Source organism: Onychomys torridus, chromosome 16 (assembly GCF_903995425.1).
Source record: "Onychomys torridus chromosome 16, mOncTor1.1, whole genome shotgun sequence".
Classification (NCBI taxonomy): Eukaryota; Metazoa; Chordata; class Mammalia; order Rodentia; family Cricetidae; genus Onychomys; species Onychomys torridus.
The window spans coordinates 17,026,286-17,044,650 of NC_050458.1; the positions used below are offsets into that span (position 1 = coordinate 17,026,286).

At 36.7% G+C, this 18,365-nt stretch overlaps 1 protein-coding gene across 6 annotated transcripts in view; it reads right to left on the reverse strand.

Moving 5' to 3' along the window:
- Positions 1–600: 600 nt before the first annotated feature.
- Positions 601–18,365, reverse strand: part of Trps1 (transcriptional repressor GATA binding 1) — a 246,450-nt gene continuing 228,685 nt past the window's right edge. For all 6 annotated transcript variants that reach the window (XM_036207979.1, XM_036207976.1, XM_036207975.1 and 3 more), the window contains 2 exons: positions 10,225–10,347; positions 601–7,168 (listed from right to left, as the gene is read on the reverse strand). In XM_036207979.1, coding sequence (XP_036063872.1) covers positions 6,107–7,168; positions 10,225–10,347 — 1,185 coding nt within the window. In that variant the 3' untranslated portion in view covers positions 601–6,106. The remainder of the gene's footprint in view (positions 7,169–10,224; positions 10,348–18,365) is intronic.

Consider the following 18,365-nt stretch of genomic DNA (forward strand, 5'->3'; position numbering starts at 1 on the left):
TTATGACCTTCTTTGTAACGATTTTTCCTTCTGGTTAAAAAGGTCGGTGAGTCTTCCTACAGCCTTTCCTTATCTGAATTTCACCTGCCTTTCCTCTCTTTCAAAATTGTCCTTCAGGGAATCGTCTCTGATTAATACTACTGTGAGCAAACAATGTTTTTAAAATATTAATTTAATTGTGAGATATTTATAAGGATCTTCACATCATATGCATATGGATATACTGAATAGAATCAAAGTTATATTTCTTTAAAAGGAGTATTTACATACTGAAAGATAATTATTAGCAGATCAATACTCAACACTCAATGTCTGATACTTAGTAGGTCTTTGAAATAAACAAAAACTACCATTAATCTTCCTAAAAAATCTAGTATAATCTTTTCAGCAGAAAAATCTACCTATAATAGATTGATTAAAGAAAAAACAAGTAGAAAGAATCTAATTTAATAAATCCTAGTAATATTGTTTTAAATGGTGACCAGGTTTCAGTTTCATTATTTAAGTTCAGAGCCCATCTATATGTTACAATGACCTGTAGCTCCTATTGCTTCATGGATGAAAGTAAATCCTTATAAACCATACCAAAGCCATCATGGATAACTGGTGGTAAAACTTTATTATTCAAGTTTAGATGTAACAGACATCTTTGCTGCCTGAAGATTGTTTGCATAAGAAATACACCAAGAACATGTTGTGAGTAGAAATGAACATGCACTATGAAAACAAAATAAAATAAAATGAAAAAAAAATTCCACGTGTTGTAAGAACAGAACTATTATACCCCACAGTCTGATGTTCAAATCAGGACTACAAATTGAATGCTTTTTCTTATCAACATGAAATCATTCCATACGAAATACATTTTCTGCTGGTGAATATTGCTGTTAGTTTTACATTGGCATTTTGAGATGTTTTCTGTCCCCACCCCACCCCCCAGATCAATCATGTTGTCAAATATTACACCCTAAAGAATTCAGCATTTGTTATTGTGACACGTGCCTTATTGGTAGCCATTAAGAAACTATGGTCTTATCAGCCTTGGTATAGTTTTGCCTCTTCATAGTCAACACTATAGGCTGCTTAGTTAAGATATTTACAGCTCATCTTTAATAAGAATGATGCCAAACTTTCTTGGCCCTCGGGAACCAGAGTTTTAAATACCCCCCTTGGCCACATAATAATACTTGACACCCCTATGGTGCCCTCCAACCAAGGATCTCAAAGTGCTTTACAAATAAGTACTACATTACCATTATTATTTTTAATATTAATATTATTATTATTAATATACTTTTCCATTTTACAGCTGAGGAACCTGAGGCACAGAAAGAAAGAATGATATTTCGCAGTCACTGTATTGAAGAAATAATGGGGTAAAACCAGGATCCAGTTTTGGGACTTGTGGGTCTGAGGAAGGCTGAACATTCTTTTTATGGTAGCTACTCTTGCTTTGCTCTGGTGCAGGACAGTGTAACCTTAACCACATTAAGTTTTCTTTCAAAAGAAAGATGCTTTTCAAGAGAACATGTGGGCAGACTTTATCCATTTCTCTATGTGAATTACTGTTGATTTTCATTTTCTTCATCCCTGCCTTGGCACATTTATGCCCTTGCATCCTCAAGAGGGTCCAATGACTCTGAATAAGTGGAAATGCTTTAGAAACTGCTGCACTGTGATCAGAAACACATGAGAACACTATGAACCAGCAACTGACAACCAAAAGTAAGCAATCTTACAGAGAAGCTAATATCTTGCCCTTGGCCAAATCTATGAGAATGCTGCTCTCCATGGGTCTGTTTCTAACCACTGTTAATCATGGCCTGGTCCACCTAACAGTACCTACCTTTGGTTAGTACATTTAGTTTCATATTCATGGTGTACAGTTCCTCAGCTTTCCTTGTCTAGCAAAGTCATCAAGCCTTCACCTACCAGCTAACCAAAGATGTCATGTGGTATTTTTTGTCATGATGCTCCTCCCAAAGGCAGACAGTGTAATCCATTTCAACTATGGGCAAGAGGCTGGCATATGACCCAGTGGCAGCATGATGAATGGACACCTGACCACCAGCACATTCACTCCATGATTCCACCTCCAGATGGTAGATATCTCCATTTTCTAGAAAGGTGTTAATATTTGTTAAATAAGTAGGCAGGCAGTACATGAATCTCATGACAGGTCACTTTGTGATGTTTGCAGCCACATGGCAAGAGGGTAATAATTATTTTGATAGCAAGATGGATCATCTTCAATTTATTAAGAAAAACATTTCCCCAGGCATTTAAAAATATATATATACATTTTTAATGTTTTTGGAGCTGTATTTGCATCAAATCATAATAGATTATGTGCACATGTGCAATCATAAACAAGATGTGCTACCACAGGCTTCCACAAAAAGCTCTTGAAGATAATCACTGGTTCCCTCTTCTCACTATTACCTTAGGAAAGAATCCCCATGCTTGTTTCCTAAAATCTACCTTTACTAAAAGAGAACAGTTTAGAACAGAACATTACTATCTTAAAAGTGGATTTAACAAAACAAAACAAAACAAAATCTCAATATGACATGTAGAGAGAACTGGGCACCTCGCTGCCATCTGAACAACAGAGAGAGAGTATTAACTCTGTGAGCTCCATCCCTTTCTCATGTGCCTAGAGGCATGTAGTGTCTCTTGCAATCCACAATCTTCTGAGGTGGGCTGGCTCTTTATGGTTTTATATCCCGAACAACAGTACTTTCTTAGGGGTGGGTGAAGATGAGAAAAATGTAAGAAAAGGAAGAGTACACATGAACTGGTTCTGGCCCAATAATGGAGCCAAAGCTCAATTTAGAATTGACAAGTGTTTGAAAAGAATTGCAGGTTTGAAATGGCATACTGCTTTAGATGGTATATCCATGAAGACTTCTCCACGAGAGAAAAGTTCCAAAATCATCTTGAAACTCCTTCAAAAAAAAAGGTTAAGTACCTAAATAGCTCACTTAAAATCCTTCACAATTTAAGACAAAACAATTCAAATGCCTTTAAAAATAAAAGCCATTTTTCTAATACATTTAGAAACATGGAATCAAAACTTTAGGTCATCAAAAAATAAGGAGTATTTTAGTGTTATTATAAAGTTCCATCTTTTTTAAGCCCCACCTTTTCTCTACCAAAATATGAATAACATAAACAAACATAAAAATAAAATAATTCATAATAAAGGAATACGGAGTAAGATCTAACATACCGATGCTATCCAAAAACAATCTACTGAAAGTAGACTGACCATAAATATTCCAAGCACAGTGATATGTATTTTCCAATGCTAGTCATTGCTACTATGTCTGACTGAGAAAAAAAATGGAATGAAAAACAAAAGGCATACATGCCAACAATGAAAAGTCTACTTGTGTCTAACACACTGAAGAAATTGCATAAGGATATCAAAGAAGTGATGTGCAATATTGCCCAAGTTGACCAAATTTCTGGTATATTGATGATTTGGGCAGTCCACATATAATGAGCCTTGAGAATTGGTACAGTGCATTTTAATATTCTTTTACTAAGGAAATTAAATATTGTTGCTTGGGAAATCTCCTGTTTAGATCTTTGTCACCTCTCAGATATGACACTATAGTCTGAGAGGCATCCACCAAAATTCCTAAGAAAGATAAATTAGATCAAGTCATTTGAATGTCAAAGCTCCTCATTCCACCTCTTTATTTCAGTTCTTGTGAATATTAGAGCTATGCCACAGACAGGTGAGATCAGAATAGGGTCCTTTAACAATGAAACCAGAGCAGAGGACTTAGTCCTGATTTTCTTTCTCTCCATCTTCTTTTTTTTTTCCTTTTTTTTTTCTTTTTTAAAACATGGAAACAAACAAAAAATGCAAGAATGAAGATGAGAACACAACATTAGAAAAGTATTTGTAACTTCATTCACTACAACAGTCATGGACTGGTTAACTCTACCTGCCATCCCACCCTAAAAATGAGACTCCTGCATTGTGAGAAAGAAGCCAAACCCAACGAAAGAAAACAATACAAAGCCACTGCGAATTAATGTAAAAATGGAGTGCAAATGCGACTAGAGAATGCAATAAAACATCAGTGCTGCAGATTTCAGCAACACTTATCAAAATAATTTCTGAAATGTTTCCTCTGAAACACAGACAAAGCAATAAAAAGAGGATATATGTTTATCATCTTAAGCATAACAATGGGAGTTAAGAGCTTAAAATTAAGAAAAAAAAAGTACTTGGAATGAATAGTGCTACCCTTGTATCCTAAGTAGGCATAAAAATATTTTCAGTTCCTTCTGGTTTTCCACACCATTACATTGAGAACTTCCTTTGTTTCATGTGACCGTTTACAACTTGAACACACACATACACACACGCACACACACATACACACTAAAGATACCTACTGCAATAGAAATAGTTGCTTCATTACCTTGTTTGCTACATTTGCAAATGTAAACAGCTAGGCAGAGCCAGAACTGACTCTAATGCGTGATGGAATATCTTTGTTGCATACGTACACTGTAGAAAATAATTATTCAATATGTCAGGCACCATTATTTGAAATGTAATACATTAATATTTACTAGAAAAATAAGTTTTTTTCCTATTTGTTCTCCCAACTTCTTTAATGAAATAAGTTAATCTGACAGTGCATCCAGTAGCTTGTAATATCTTCTACATCTCCGTGGCAAAAAATAAACTACTGGTTGGGACAATATAATGCAAATTATTAAAGTCAGTCCTTGTACATACATCCTTGTAGCAAGCATTGATGCTCGACTAACAGCACCTGATACCAATTATTTAATGTTCGATTATTTAATGTTCAATTATTTAGCCCTATTTCCCTGAGCAGTTATGCTGAGGAGCTCTCCCTTCATGGATAGTTTTTTTTTTTTTTCTTTTCTTTTTACAAAGCCTTAAGTATTAAAAGTACTATGAAGACATACTTCTAAGAATCCTATTTAATGCTACTTAACTAAACCTGTATAAATCTAATGAAGGGATTGATTGGTACATACACCAACTGTCAGTCTGTGGTAACGTAACCTTGCATGCTGCCTGACCACAATGTTTGGAAATTATATTTAACCAAAAGAAAATAAATAAATACAGCAGGTTACCTTGTGGAGAAATACCATGTGTCCTGAACAAATTAAACCCATGGCCTGACATTTATGTTCATCTAGTCTTTGAATTGAGGGGGGTTCCTTTAGTTACAATGTGCCAAGTGAGATTAGTGACCAACAGGAGGCTTGAAAAATTCCAAACCAGTTCATCAGAAACAAGAAAGAAATATTTGGCTAAAATAAAATTACTACATAAGCACTGAGGACATTGTTTTTAAGAATGGATATATTTGGACAAAATGAGTCTAAACTGCAAACAAAATGACTACCAAGTACTGGAACATCTAAAGGACAAAAAATATCAAAGAAGATGTGTATGTGTATGTACAGGCAGGGCTGGCCAGAAAAACATTGTACCACCAACTGTCACGATTTTTACTGCTCTCTCAACAAGCCTAACCACACTTCACATTTCGAGGTCTAAATCTGAAACATGGTCAATGAGAGGAGACTAATTTGAGAGGGTGCTGTTTTCCATTGCCCTGGAGATTCATTTTCTCCTCATCCGGCTGGGATTTCATGATGTCTTTAAATTTAGGCAACCTCTTACAGACCTTTGAATGAAGGGGCCAATAGCCAGCCTAACACTGCTTCCATATGATAGTATGTAAACTCAAATTCTACACAGTGTTTGTATCTTTAGCAACAAAACAGCTATAATTTGGTGGGCTTTTGTAAGGAGATTCCCCAGTATACATTAGGCAAGATATTTTTGACTCACTAGGCATTTTTTTTTTTAATTCAGGTTTATCATTTCCCATTCTTTCTCACTGACCATATGTTTCATTTTAAAATCTTGGTAACCTACTCATCAAAAGAAAGATTTTTTTTTGAAGAGGGAATTTCATGTTGGATAAGGCAGGCTCTATGAAGTATTTTTAATAGGTCTTCATAAGACATTACAAGCTATTGAATTCCCATCAAGAAAACCTATTTCTATTTAATTGTGCTAAGTGCTAAGGTTTCACTCTTTAGATTTCCCATTTTTTTCCGCTTGTGCATTGTTCCTATGCAGGCCCCTCTGGATATGTGTTGTGAAGTCATATTTGTCCGTGCAAAGATGCTGGCATATGCTGCACTGGAAAGGTCCACTGTCGCCATGGCAACTCATATGCAAAGCATACATCACTTCATCCAGAAAGACAATGCCACAGTGCACACATTTTGTTGAAAGTTCATCTTGAGTGCTTCTGTCAACTTTCTCCGTTTTGACTACATTCAAGGGACCTTCATTTTTTACATTTGTTGGTGCCTTGGTTTTCTCCTTGGAGGCACCATTTGCTGTTGGCCCAGGTCTGGAATGCTTGATCGCCAAATCGAGAGGAATGTCATTGTCTGATCCAACAGCTGAAAAATGAGGAGGCAGATTGAAGGTGGGATAAGGCACATAGTTTTGGCAAGGATTTGGTAAGCCAGGCACGTGACTCAAGTAGTGTGGATTCCCAGGAACAGAGAGCTTATATTTACTCCAGAACCGTAGCCAATCAGCTTCACTCTGGAAGTCATTATGTACAAAAGGAAGCCCAAAAAGTGGGTACTGGTACTTTTCAATAGGGCTGCCTGGCGGAGAATAGTTGGGGTGTTTTGCAGGTCTCATGTATTTTTCGATGGGACTGCCTCTTTCAGAACTTCCTTTCCCTTCAGATACAGATGAACTATTTCCTGGATCTCCAGTACTTTCCTGAGGACTTTTTATCTGAATGTGCAAAGGCTGCATCCTTTTGTGAATATCCAGCGTTTGGCTGACCAGGACTGGCTGCTGAGCAGGATGGCTTTTAGTCAATGAACCCTGGGCTTCATATTTACTTAGGCTTGGAAGTGGAATTTCTCTCTGGTGACTTTCATTTACATGATCTTCGGACCTCCTCTCTAAGGGGCTTCCGTTGACCTGCTCCTCACCACTTCCCCTCTGCTGCTTGTTGAGCTGCTCAGCCTGAAGTGCCTCCGGGTTAAGGCGCTTTCTCGTTCGTCTCCTAATAATCTGCTCACCGTTGTTTTGTTTAATGATGTTTAGAGGCCTGGGAGTCTGTTGGGAGCACACACAATACATAAAAGAGAAACATTTTAAAAAATGCATTCAATGCATTAAAATATTCCTCACAACTATAGACCACACTTAAGTTCAAAGTTTTTATGCTATAGACTCACAAATTCTCTTTTCTGCCCTAAGCAGGATCAGAGGAAGTAACCAAAACGTAGTGTTTTAACCTCACTAAATAATGTCCATCTTTGCAGGGGTGAGGGAGGGGACAGAAAACTTGAATTTACTTGAAAGCAGCTTTTTCCGACTCAGAAGACTTGAGGACTTTCTCCAATGATAAAAAAGTTGTGAGAAGAAAATCATTTGAAGAAATTATTTTACTAAAATATAATCGGTTCTTGAGTTATATGTAGATATGTAAAAAAAGTAATTTGGGAGGCCAGTATTAGCAGTAATGAAAAACAAAACAAGAAATTACACATTGCTACACACTAGCTACTAAAACCTGCTTCTTCCCTGGCTCATTCTTATAGAGAAGATCTAACATGATCATGTCTACAACTGTCTCTTTAAGAGGAAATTAAGGTTTAATAAAGCCAAAAAGGTATAGCCCTAATACAATAAGATGTCGAATACAGGTTAAAACAATTTATCACGAAAACCATTTCTAGACTGTTGCCTTTTTGTATGTCATTCATACAACAGAAGTACTAAGACACTAACAGAAGACAGCCCATTCTGGTATTTCCCTTCCCTAAGACGTAAGAAGGAGAAAAAGTGAGGCTCCTCAGGGCATGGAGACACAGCAAAGAAGGTGACTGAGTAGGGAGAGCCCTCACCAGACTCCAATCAACCTGGCTCTTCCAGCCTTCACAACTGTGAAAAAATCAGTTTCTGTCGTTTTCAGCCACCCATTTAGACTCTGGGAATTGGTCATGATGCTTTAAGCTGACTAATATATACATCTTCCTAAAGAATTGCAAAAGGAGTATATGATATTCATATCAGAGTCTAGGTAATCAAAGATAAACTGTTTATCCAAACAATAAAGAAAAATCCAGGCAATTATCACATGGAATTTTTTAGCCTTCCTCTGTTTGAATGATCTCTATATACTCTTTACTGGTTCACAAGTGAAGCATTTAGCTGTATATTGGAAATCTAAATTCCTTTGCAACTTTGATTCAAATGTCTGATCTGTCATTTCATTCTACTTAAAATGAATGTTGACTTCCATTCAGCTTAAGTATTTTATTTGGCTTAGATATTACGTGATTGGTGCTCATGTTCGTGTTCAATAGGTGTTTGTATTATATGACTAAAATTTGTAGATAAGATTATAACAAAAACTAAAGGGCTCTAATTTTGATTTGTAAAATGAAATGAGGAAGTATAATAAATCAATGTATATTTATAGACTAAATTTTAGGAGAATGTTCAAATGTTCTGATTTTTCCAAAAGATAATTGATCATTTCTGCATATATAAACATGTAATTGTGAATCATTCCTGAAATATTTAAACTTCAGTACAAAAGGGAATTTTTTGTATTAGATACAAATTTATTTGTATTAGATATTAAAATAATACAAATAAAAACATTGGGAGAATATTTCTGTTGTCACTGAGTAGACAGAAGGAAAAGAGAATAACACACTTGTTACTGGTGATTCAGTTATTAGTTTCAGGATGAAAGCCCTCCCTGGGCTGGATATACCACAAATATTTACGTTGTACAGAATGTTCCAGTTTATAAATACTTCTGTTTGTATCATAAAAATACTACATACTATATACTACAAAGAAGCTTGGAAGTGAATTACTAATAATTGTTCTCTAATTTTTTGTGATCACATAATTTTTATGTATTATCATTTATGGTAAATTGAAAAAAATAAAACCTCAAAGCTGAGACCATCTTGCCTCTGAAGAGATGAATATTAAAATCATTTTCAGAAAAGTTTGTATTATTTCACAGTGGTTAGATTTTCATAATTTGGCTAAGCAGCAATTTAATTACTACTTGGCCTGTTGATTGACCAAAGTTCAATTAAAACCATTAATGTCAGTACTCATTCAACAGAGGCTTGTTGCTGAGCTTAAGGAACGACTATGTAGAGTGTTAGGAAGGGTCTTTCTACCAGCCTCATACTACTAGCTGAGGGTTGTACAGTCTTCTCAATTAGCACCATCGCTGGCAAGTGGACATGTTTTTCAAAAGTGTTTTCGGTGTCCACTTAGGAAGATGTTTTGTCTCAAAATGCATTCCCTGCAGTTCTTGTCTTTTCACTAGCCTGTGCTAAGAGCTGTGGTCCAGTGCCAAATAAAAGGAAAACAGGCACAGGGAAAAGGATTTCTACTTACTAAGTGGGACACTGCCATTTCAAAGGCAGTGCTTGTCAGCGAATGTACTGTCTAAATTATAGAAAAAGTCCTTCAGGAAAGTAAGATTTCCTGCTCAGATGAAGGGATTGGTCAGGTTGCATTCTATTACATAGTTAGAAGTAAAATTTTGAATAAAATTAGTTCAAATAAGCCCCACGAGCCAAAGCCAGATGGAGATCACAGACATGGGGTACCTGTGTCCCTTCTACCATGCTTCTGTGCTTGTCACTCAGGACATCACACACCTCAGCACAGGAGCCCGACATTCATGTGGCATTGTCCTATGCTGGTGCTTAGCCAGCTCTCAAACAGTCAAAATGGCTCTTTAAATTCCAGAAGGTATACTGGAAAGTGAACATCCAGAGTGCTTCTATTTCTCTCTTGAACTTCTGTTTTGGCTGTTTCTCTTCCTAATTAAATTAATTCCAGTCAATTTGGTTAACTATTAGTTCAACTATCTGTTATGTGATGTGACATTCCCAGAACAATCATTTTCCTCTTCTAAATCAAAGATGCACAAACATTACTAATCATTTCAAATGTATCTCCTTGTAACATCAAAGCCCTTTTTTATAATAAATCATATGTACACCCCAAATGACTGTATTAAACAACCCTGCAAAGACAGAACAAACTGTGAAAGGGGACATATTAACCACAAGCAAGGCCAGCTCATTTGTGTAAGCATCTTTTGAAGTGCTGGGGTGTGTTCTTACCGAGTGAAGTTTCTGGTAGAGACCACATGCATTGCATACATATCCGCCATTTGCATTCTTTCGCCAGAGAGAGGTCTTTGTGGTCAGGCAATTGGCACAAAAAACACCAGAGCCTCTTCGCCTCTGAAACAGGAGGAAAAATAAAAAAAGAAATCCAAGGTCAGAGGTGAGTCACATGATCCAGGGAGTTAGACCAAATCAACCCAGGAGTTTTGTCTTTAGACTCACAACAATGACAGTATAAAACCACACTGCCCATAATGAGGTCAGGTTCAATTGTGTTTAATAGGCACCCCTGATTTTCATTATAATTAACCCTACAGTGATGGATGAGGTGTGGGGAACACCAAAGGCTTTCTACAGAAACAGCTTTAACTTTTTGAACTTTGAGTTGCATGCCTTTAATGATGGCTCCTAAATGCTCACCCTAAAACATACCTTTTAAAAGTGTCAAAACAAAAGTGTCCTTTTTAAGACAGCACATGGCAATATGCTTAAAGTCATTTGGAATATGCTACCTGAGCCTTTGAATAAAAGTTAAAACAATTCATCATGGAAACCATTTAACATTAAGCCAGATTGGTGCCTTTTTGCATGTCATTCATACAACAGAAGTACTAAGAGAATAATAGAAGACAGCCCATTCTGGTATTTCCCTTGTTATGAAATCAGAAAGAGAACACCTTCTATTCTCCAAAGCTGAGAGCACCTTTAGACACTGCTGCCTAGAAGTACAATATTGCTAATTCAAACCCTTAGGAGGCGTCTGCTGAAGCTAGACAACCCAGTCCAGTCACTGGTTCTTTACTTAATCTGACCTTAAAGTTGGAAATACAGAAGATATGTTCAATACAGTGTTAATTTTAGAGATTTGAATTGTGCAATCACCAAATTCAAAGATTAGCTAAGAATATTTAAAAGTTGCTAATTAGTACCGTTGGTTGCATTTTTGCGACTAAGTAGTGATTCTGCTGAACTTCTCATTTAAACAAAAGTCAGGCTGTGTGCAGGCACAAAGAGGAACAGGCAGGAAATGGAACACTCTTGCAAAAAAAAAAAAAAAAAAAAGAAAAGAAAAGAAAAAGAAAAAGAAAGAAATGCTCAAATTATGGCTCAGCTCTCCTTTTTGCTAGGAAGCAAAGCCTTTAATGATAAAATAGGCATATGAGATAAGGAGTGGAAAAAGTCTTGCTGTAACCTAATTTTATTATAAATTAAATATTACAAACACCATAAGTCAAAATTTCAGGGATTCATAAAATTTAGGCAATTTATTTAACTAGAGTCTATACTGTAGAGGAGTGGTATGCCTGCCAAAAAAATACAATGGTTATAATTGTACTCTGATACATTTCAAATGGAAAGCTTTCTGCAGACATAATTTTGGCTTCGAGACTGGAACACTTTCTTGGCATTGAAAGGGCATTTGATTCATCGGGTGTTTCACAATCTATCACTAAAAAGACCTGGTGAGCAGCCAGCTCCCTATAGGGTAATTTTTCCATCCAGATGCAAGTGCTATCAGAGGCCCTCGTCAGCTAAACTAATTATGATCTTGCAATTGCTGATGCCTGCTCACTCTAGCATTCGACATCCTCCATTAATCATCAATACAAGGAAAATGAATGAAACGTAAAGAAATGAAGGCTGCTAAGCTGCACAGCTATAAAAATCTGAAATGAGAGCAATAACTTAACAAGATTGGGGGAATGTTTTTAGCGAGCACAAAAGTCAGGCTAACAATTGCCCTTTTAAACCAAGAACACGATTTCATTAGTGTAGCAGTTTGTGCCACTTTATAGGTGATGTAATAAAATCTAGATTTTCCCTAAAGATAATCTCCAGCTCCCTTTTCCTGCCTTCCCCAAACCCACTCAGATCCAGGAATGCAATGTGAGTTTCCAAATCCCCCACAACAGCAACATCAAACACTGGAGTCAGAGGTCTCTGGGTCCTGATTGGGGTCTGCAGCTGAAGTAGAGAACCTGCTGCCTCCCAGAAACCAACAAGCAATTCCAAGTTGCATGTGTCAAACAACCCCAACACCTTTTATCCAAAGTAAGCTGTGGAGGCTGGTTCGATTTAAACTGTTAACATTTTGGTTGCATCCTGGCATACTGTCATTTCCCCTGATCGAAATAACTCAACGGTAAATCAACTTGAGCCACACAATCTGTGTCAATGTCCGTATGGAAACCAACCCACATATATGGCTGAGGCTGCTCAGCTTTGAATGTGAAATGATTCACTACAGCTTGCTTTTCTTTTCTTATGCCCTGGGTGCCTGACACAGCATGCCAAAGTGGGTGTCATGCTAATTTCAGTGAGCATTTCAATCCTTGCACAATTTGATGCCTAATTCTCTTGCCCTGTATTAGGAGGGGGGAAATCCTGAAGTTACAGACAGCACTGGTTTCCATAGGTATTCCTTCCACATAGCCATTGCATGTAGTTCAATAAATGTCACTGTGTTTTAGGATAAACCATCTTTCATTTAAAATATATCAGGTCTACTTTAAATTCTCAACCTCAAAATCAAGTGGCCTTGGAGGGCACAAGTCAGACTGAGAGTGAGGCTACAGTATTTAAACCTGCTTTTGTCATTTACTAGAAGCTACTCTGAGAAATGCTACATAATCTCTCAGCAATGAAAACTCCCCTTGCTTTCCAGTGTAAGCGGTATGCTGATGAGAGAATCGGTGTATTTATAGTCTATAACAGATGCTATTCAAACATGGCAGTGATGAAATAACAGGACTAGAAAAGGCTCAGCAAGGCCAGCTATTGGTCAAAGGAGTTTGATTGTGGCTACATTTTATGAGAAAAATTCTTCGTTTTGTTTTCATTACCTTAAATGTCATTATTGAGCACTTAAGACATGCTTAACATATCCAGTTATGTATCATCAATTGTACTTCACACCACTTGTATATATCTAATCAATCGTGAGAATGGAAAGCTGAGTCAGAATGGAATACCTAGGTGTTCACACCTCCAATTCAATAGGAGCCTGCTTGTGTCTTGGTGGAGAGTGGGAGGGAGGTGAGAAGTATTTTACACATAAAATGTTAACTCTTATCTCAACAAAATTAGCACTTTGGGAACTCTTGCAGAACCCGATCTTGGAGGCACTGAAACTTCTTGAAGTAGCAGAGAAGGCAGAAAAATTGGACAGTGATACAAGTTTAGTGACCACAGTACCTCATCTCTCAAAAGCACAGCACAGATGCTAACCATGACTGGATCCAGGAAGATATTTCCCCTGACTTTATTCTGGGGCAGAGAAGCAACCTGCTACCAAAGGAGAGTTTACTTTGAAAACAATCCTTGCCCTGCCTTAAAGAAAATCTCCATGAATTGTTGCAAAATCTACCCTATATAACCAGATTTTAGACATTTTAAGTTTTCTCCTTTACAGTGAGCTTCTTAGGAACAGAAATCATGTTTTCCAACATTCATTGAATATTTTAAATGGTAGATACAAAGGACAGTGCTGGAAATATCATTGCTTATGTTTATTTTCACCAATAATATTCACATTTATTTTTTAAAAAAAGAAGCATGTTTCCTTCAGAATTAGTCTGAGTTAGGAAGAAACAATAGATTATACTATAAAAATAAAATCAAGAAAATAATATGCTATCTAGTCTTTTCTCCACACTTTTCTTTGGGAAGTAGTTATGCCAGTTTATGGTAGATGCTGGAGTTACCAGATCAGGCAAGGCCAAAGCCCAACATCTCCATTATTATACATAGCCATACATTACTGATGGTTCTGCATGTCCATGTGTGGTTTAAATCACAAGTTTCACCATTTCCTACAAGCTATTCTTAAGAGATAATAATAATATATGCTGCTTGGACCCTGTGCTCTGGAGAATGGAGAATTACAGGTCTGGAATAAGGGCAGTGCTGAGCGGGGGAGTCGGGGGGAATGATAGAGTAGCTAGTGGATTACACCACCTGCCATTCTGGAGGGATGTATTTAGTACTAATCTTTTCTCTCTGAATGAAGGAAAGCTAGCTGCTTAAAGACATACACAGGAGATGTAGTGTCAGTCCAAGCACATCTCTGCCTCTACTGAGTTTGCTGGATGCTACAGCGATGGGAGATTGTCCTCTAACCACAAACCTACATAAAGTCAACTCAGCTATCAAGTTCTACAGAAGAAACAACCCAACATATATAGTCAACAATTCAAGAAAGGGATGCATTACAGTTAAGTGTTTTTCAAAATATGCCATCAAGCTTGCTCATACAAGGAGGGACTTGCCTCCTCAGTAAGCTATGGATCTTTCTATGCTGAGATTTGGCACGCCTGCTGGTTAATCCAGATACGACAAGTGAAAAAAATAACCTAAATTGTTGCAGCTGCTTTTATTGCTTATTTTATTTTATTACTTGAGAATCATTCAGTAACAAAAATTTTAGGGTTTTCATGTTTCATTATTAAGAAGAACTGAATTTACCTGATTAATAAAAAGAAAATTTGATTGAATTGTTTATTCAAGTGGCTTAGCATTCAGAGACATGACTATTCATTTCTAAAACATTAAAAGTCTCCATTGGCAAAGATATTTCTGCAAAAATGATCTTTTATAATAGTTTTCTATGAATAAGAACCATTCTGGGACCATGTAATTATATAACAAGCCTTGATAGGGAGAGTATTTACTCACATTTTTTATGGTTTTATATCTTAGCCATTTTAAATCGAATCAATCTGAAATCTGATATACATGCTGTGAGCCTGGATGTTCCTCAAATATTTTTTAACTCTTTAAATATTTTCTGTGTTTATTTGATTATATCAAGAATTCTTTGCAAATTTCATTTTAGGGAAATACACAGATGGCTACGATAGAAACTTCTGGTTCAATTTTGCAGTAATAAAATTTCAGTGGTAAGTTTAATTCAATTCAGTTCTGGCAATAATTATTGAGTGTCCAGTTTGTGCCCAGCACTGTGCTACAAGCTGGGGTATAAGTTTCCCATGGTCTGGAATCTTGCAGATTTTCCAGTGGACACACAGCTGAATTGCCTAGATCATTCATGAGTACCAAGAGCAAATTAAATGGAAAGGTTTTCAAAGCATTTCCCATAAACACAACTATTTTAGGGGATACACATTTTCTAATCACCAGAAGATTGTCTACTGGTTTGCCTTTGTAAAAATATGTGATAGTCTAAGGTTTCAGAAACAAGTCAATATTTTCTTATTGCCCATTAGTAAGAACATCCTATCCTGACTCCAGATGGATAGGACTAACTACAACTTAATAATGTGCACCTATCAGATCCATTTAACATTCGTACAACAACTACTGGATGCTATTTTTAGACATGATTACTTTTATTTACCACAACAAGACACAGAATGTTATACTTGTATTACTCTTCTCTAGAAATAGAAGTGTCTTATTGTGCATGAACATACAGAGCACCCAGAATAAAAGAGTGAGGCAGGTAGAAGAAAATAAAAATAGTGGATGGCTTGCAGTGATCAGCTTGAGAGTAACAGCCAGAGGTATTCCAGAAGAACAGGCTGGCCAATAATTTAATGAGAATAAGGCAAAAATTCTGCCAAGAGAAAGCAACAGTCACCAATATTCTGGCTGACTTTTGTTCCAAATAAAATTATGAAGGATCAGTTGAAATGGGCTGTACAACATGACTACACCCGCTTTAAAACAGCCTTTGCTGTCCTCAGATTTCTTGCCAGAAAACCAAAGAGACTCTGTAAAGTTCAGCCAAGCACCCATTCTACAATCACCTATTTCAGAGCTTGGAAAGAAAACCCATTTACCCTGCTTATTCAAGTCCCAGACTCAGCCTATAAGCAATGACAGTGGACACCAGTAGAAAACTGAACAGCTATCCCAGGAGCACAACTCCTGTTCTAGAACACAAGGCAATTCACGTTCTAGTCATCACACATGGTACTTGGGATGTTTTTCCATGATGCCCAATTACAATGGACCAGCCATTGCGAGGGCACTGAAGCATTAGCTCTAATATGAAATAGGCAACTCCAGCAGTAACATTCAGAAAATCAAGATTTTTCCAATGTGTGCCCCCCACAGATGACCCAGACAGACTTCAAACATGAATATATCAGAAATTTACTGCATGGGTAGAAAACCTCTTTCACAGGTCTGAAGGTGACATCACCTTTCTTTGACATACACTGTATTTGGCAAATGGGCTAACCGGCTATCCACAATGCATAGAAATTATGCCACAGAATCAGAACTGGAAAAGGCCAGATCTTTAGACTTCTGGTCCGTGCTGTTTCTGTAATAACACTCTGCTGTCACTGCAAGTATGCATTTGGACAGCTAAAAATATGGTTGAAAATTTATGTCTGCACTGCCGTCTTTCATTCCATGTGAAAGTCATTATTGTCAAAAGATCTACTGAAGTTTCTCTCTGCTGACATTGCTGCCACCACAAAACTGTTTTCACCTTCCCTTCAGCTACAATCACCAGACAGTTGTTTTACAGGGACCTTTTCTTCAATGTCAGTGACAAAATCTGACACTGGAACAACAACAACAACAACAAAAAAAATACATAAAATAAAAGACTTTCGGGAGGGACTGTTAAACAATTTAACACCTTCTAATAAAACTGCTGCCTAAGGATACATGAATTGATTCCATTAGTTTATTGTTTATATTATTTATGCAATATAGTTTATAAGCACATTCATCATGAGAATGACTCACAATATAAAATCTCAGTGACAGAGCCCTACTCCAGAGTAAGTGCATAATACAAAGTTTTCATCTTCTCCACATTTATGTGGGAGAAACAAACCACAACCTTAACTGTTGATCTGCCTGTACAGTGATGGTTGTGATTTTGAAAGAAACAAAAACATTGATAATTTTTATACATTAGTTACCCAGATGATAACAACCAGCCCAAAGAGCTACTGTCCTCAAGGTAGTTGTTAATGCATAAATAGTACTTAAATGATTTCTAACATTATTAGAAATTATAAATTCTTAAAAATAATCCATATTTTCTACTGGAAGTAATAATCACACAAAATACTTTACAATTAACTTTAAAATGTTCAAAAGGCTGTCCTTTACAAGATGAGTATATAGGATTCAAAGTTCCCTGGATCGATCGCAGGGGTAATAAATATCATACATGTTACTCCAGTTTAGGTTTGAAGTGAATAATTAGATATTATCCTCCATTTTTTAATAAGGCAAAAGACTTACAATAGTTCTTCATCTTATATGCTATAAAAAATAATACTTATTTCAGAGCAGGTGGGATGGCACCATGGATAAATGTTTTTCATACAAATGTGAAAACCTGAGTTCAAGTCCTCATCATCCTTTTAAGGAGCCAGATGCAGTAGTGCACATCTCGAGTCTCAACACTGTGGAATCAAAGAAAGTTTGACCCATGGAATTCCCTGGATGGTCAGCTTGGAGGAACTCGTAAGTGCCAGATTCAGTAAAAGATCCTGTCTCAAAATCAAAATTGGAGAGCCACTAAGTAACATACCCATTGTTGACTGCCAGCTTCAACATGTGCATATACCCCTGAGTGAACATGTTCACACCCATGTGAACCTACACACCCTCACACACCATAGACATATACCGGGCCACACACAGACACACACTGAACCAAATCATCCTGGTCTCAAAGTCTAGGCAAAAAAGGACACAATCAGTTTCCACAGAATATTTTTGATTAATTATCTGACACAGGCTTCTTTGATTACTTTTAAGCTCTTCCTTAATATTCACCATTGTGTACCTAATATGAGTAAGATAATATACTACAGACTTCATCTCACCTGACAACTTCAAAGTGATCTTAAGAGGCACATATAATTAGCCTTCCATCCACTTTAAGGATGTGAAAGCTGAGGCTCAGTCATACTTCACAAGTATCAATTAATATGCACAGGATAAAAGAGTCTCTAATGGAGTTTTTGGTCTTATTACTATGGAAGGGACTTGAGGAAATCGTATCAAAAGCATTTCACCATAGCATAGCTTTGAACAACTCTTACCTCTTCTTCCTATTGTAGCCAATTGAGATTATTAAGTTTAGGATAACAGAAAGAAATGACTCATCCTTGATCAGATATTCCAATAACATGCTCTGA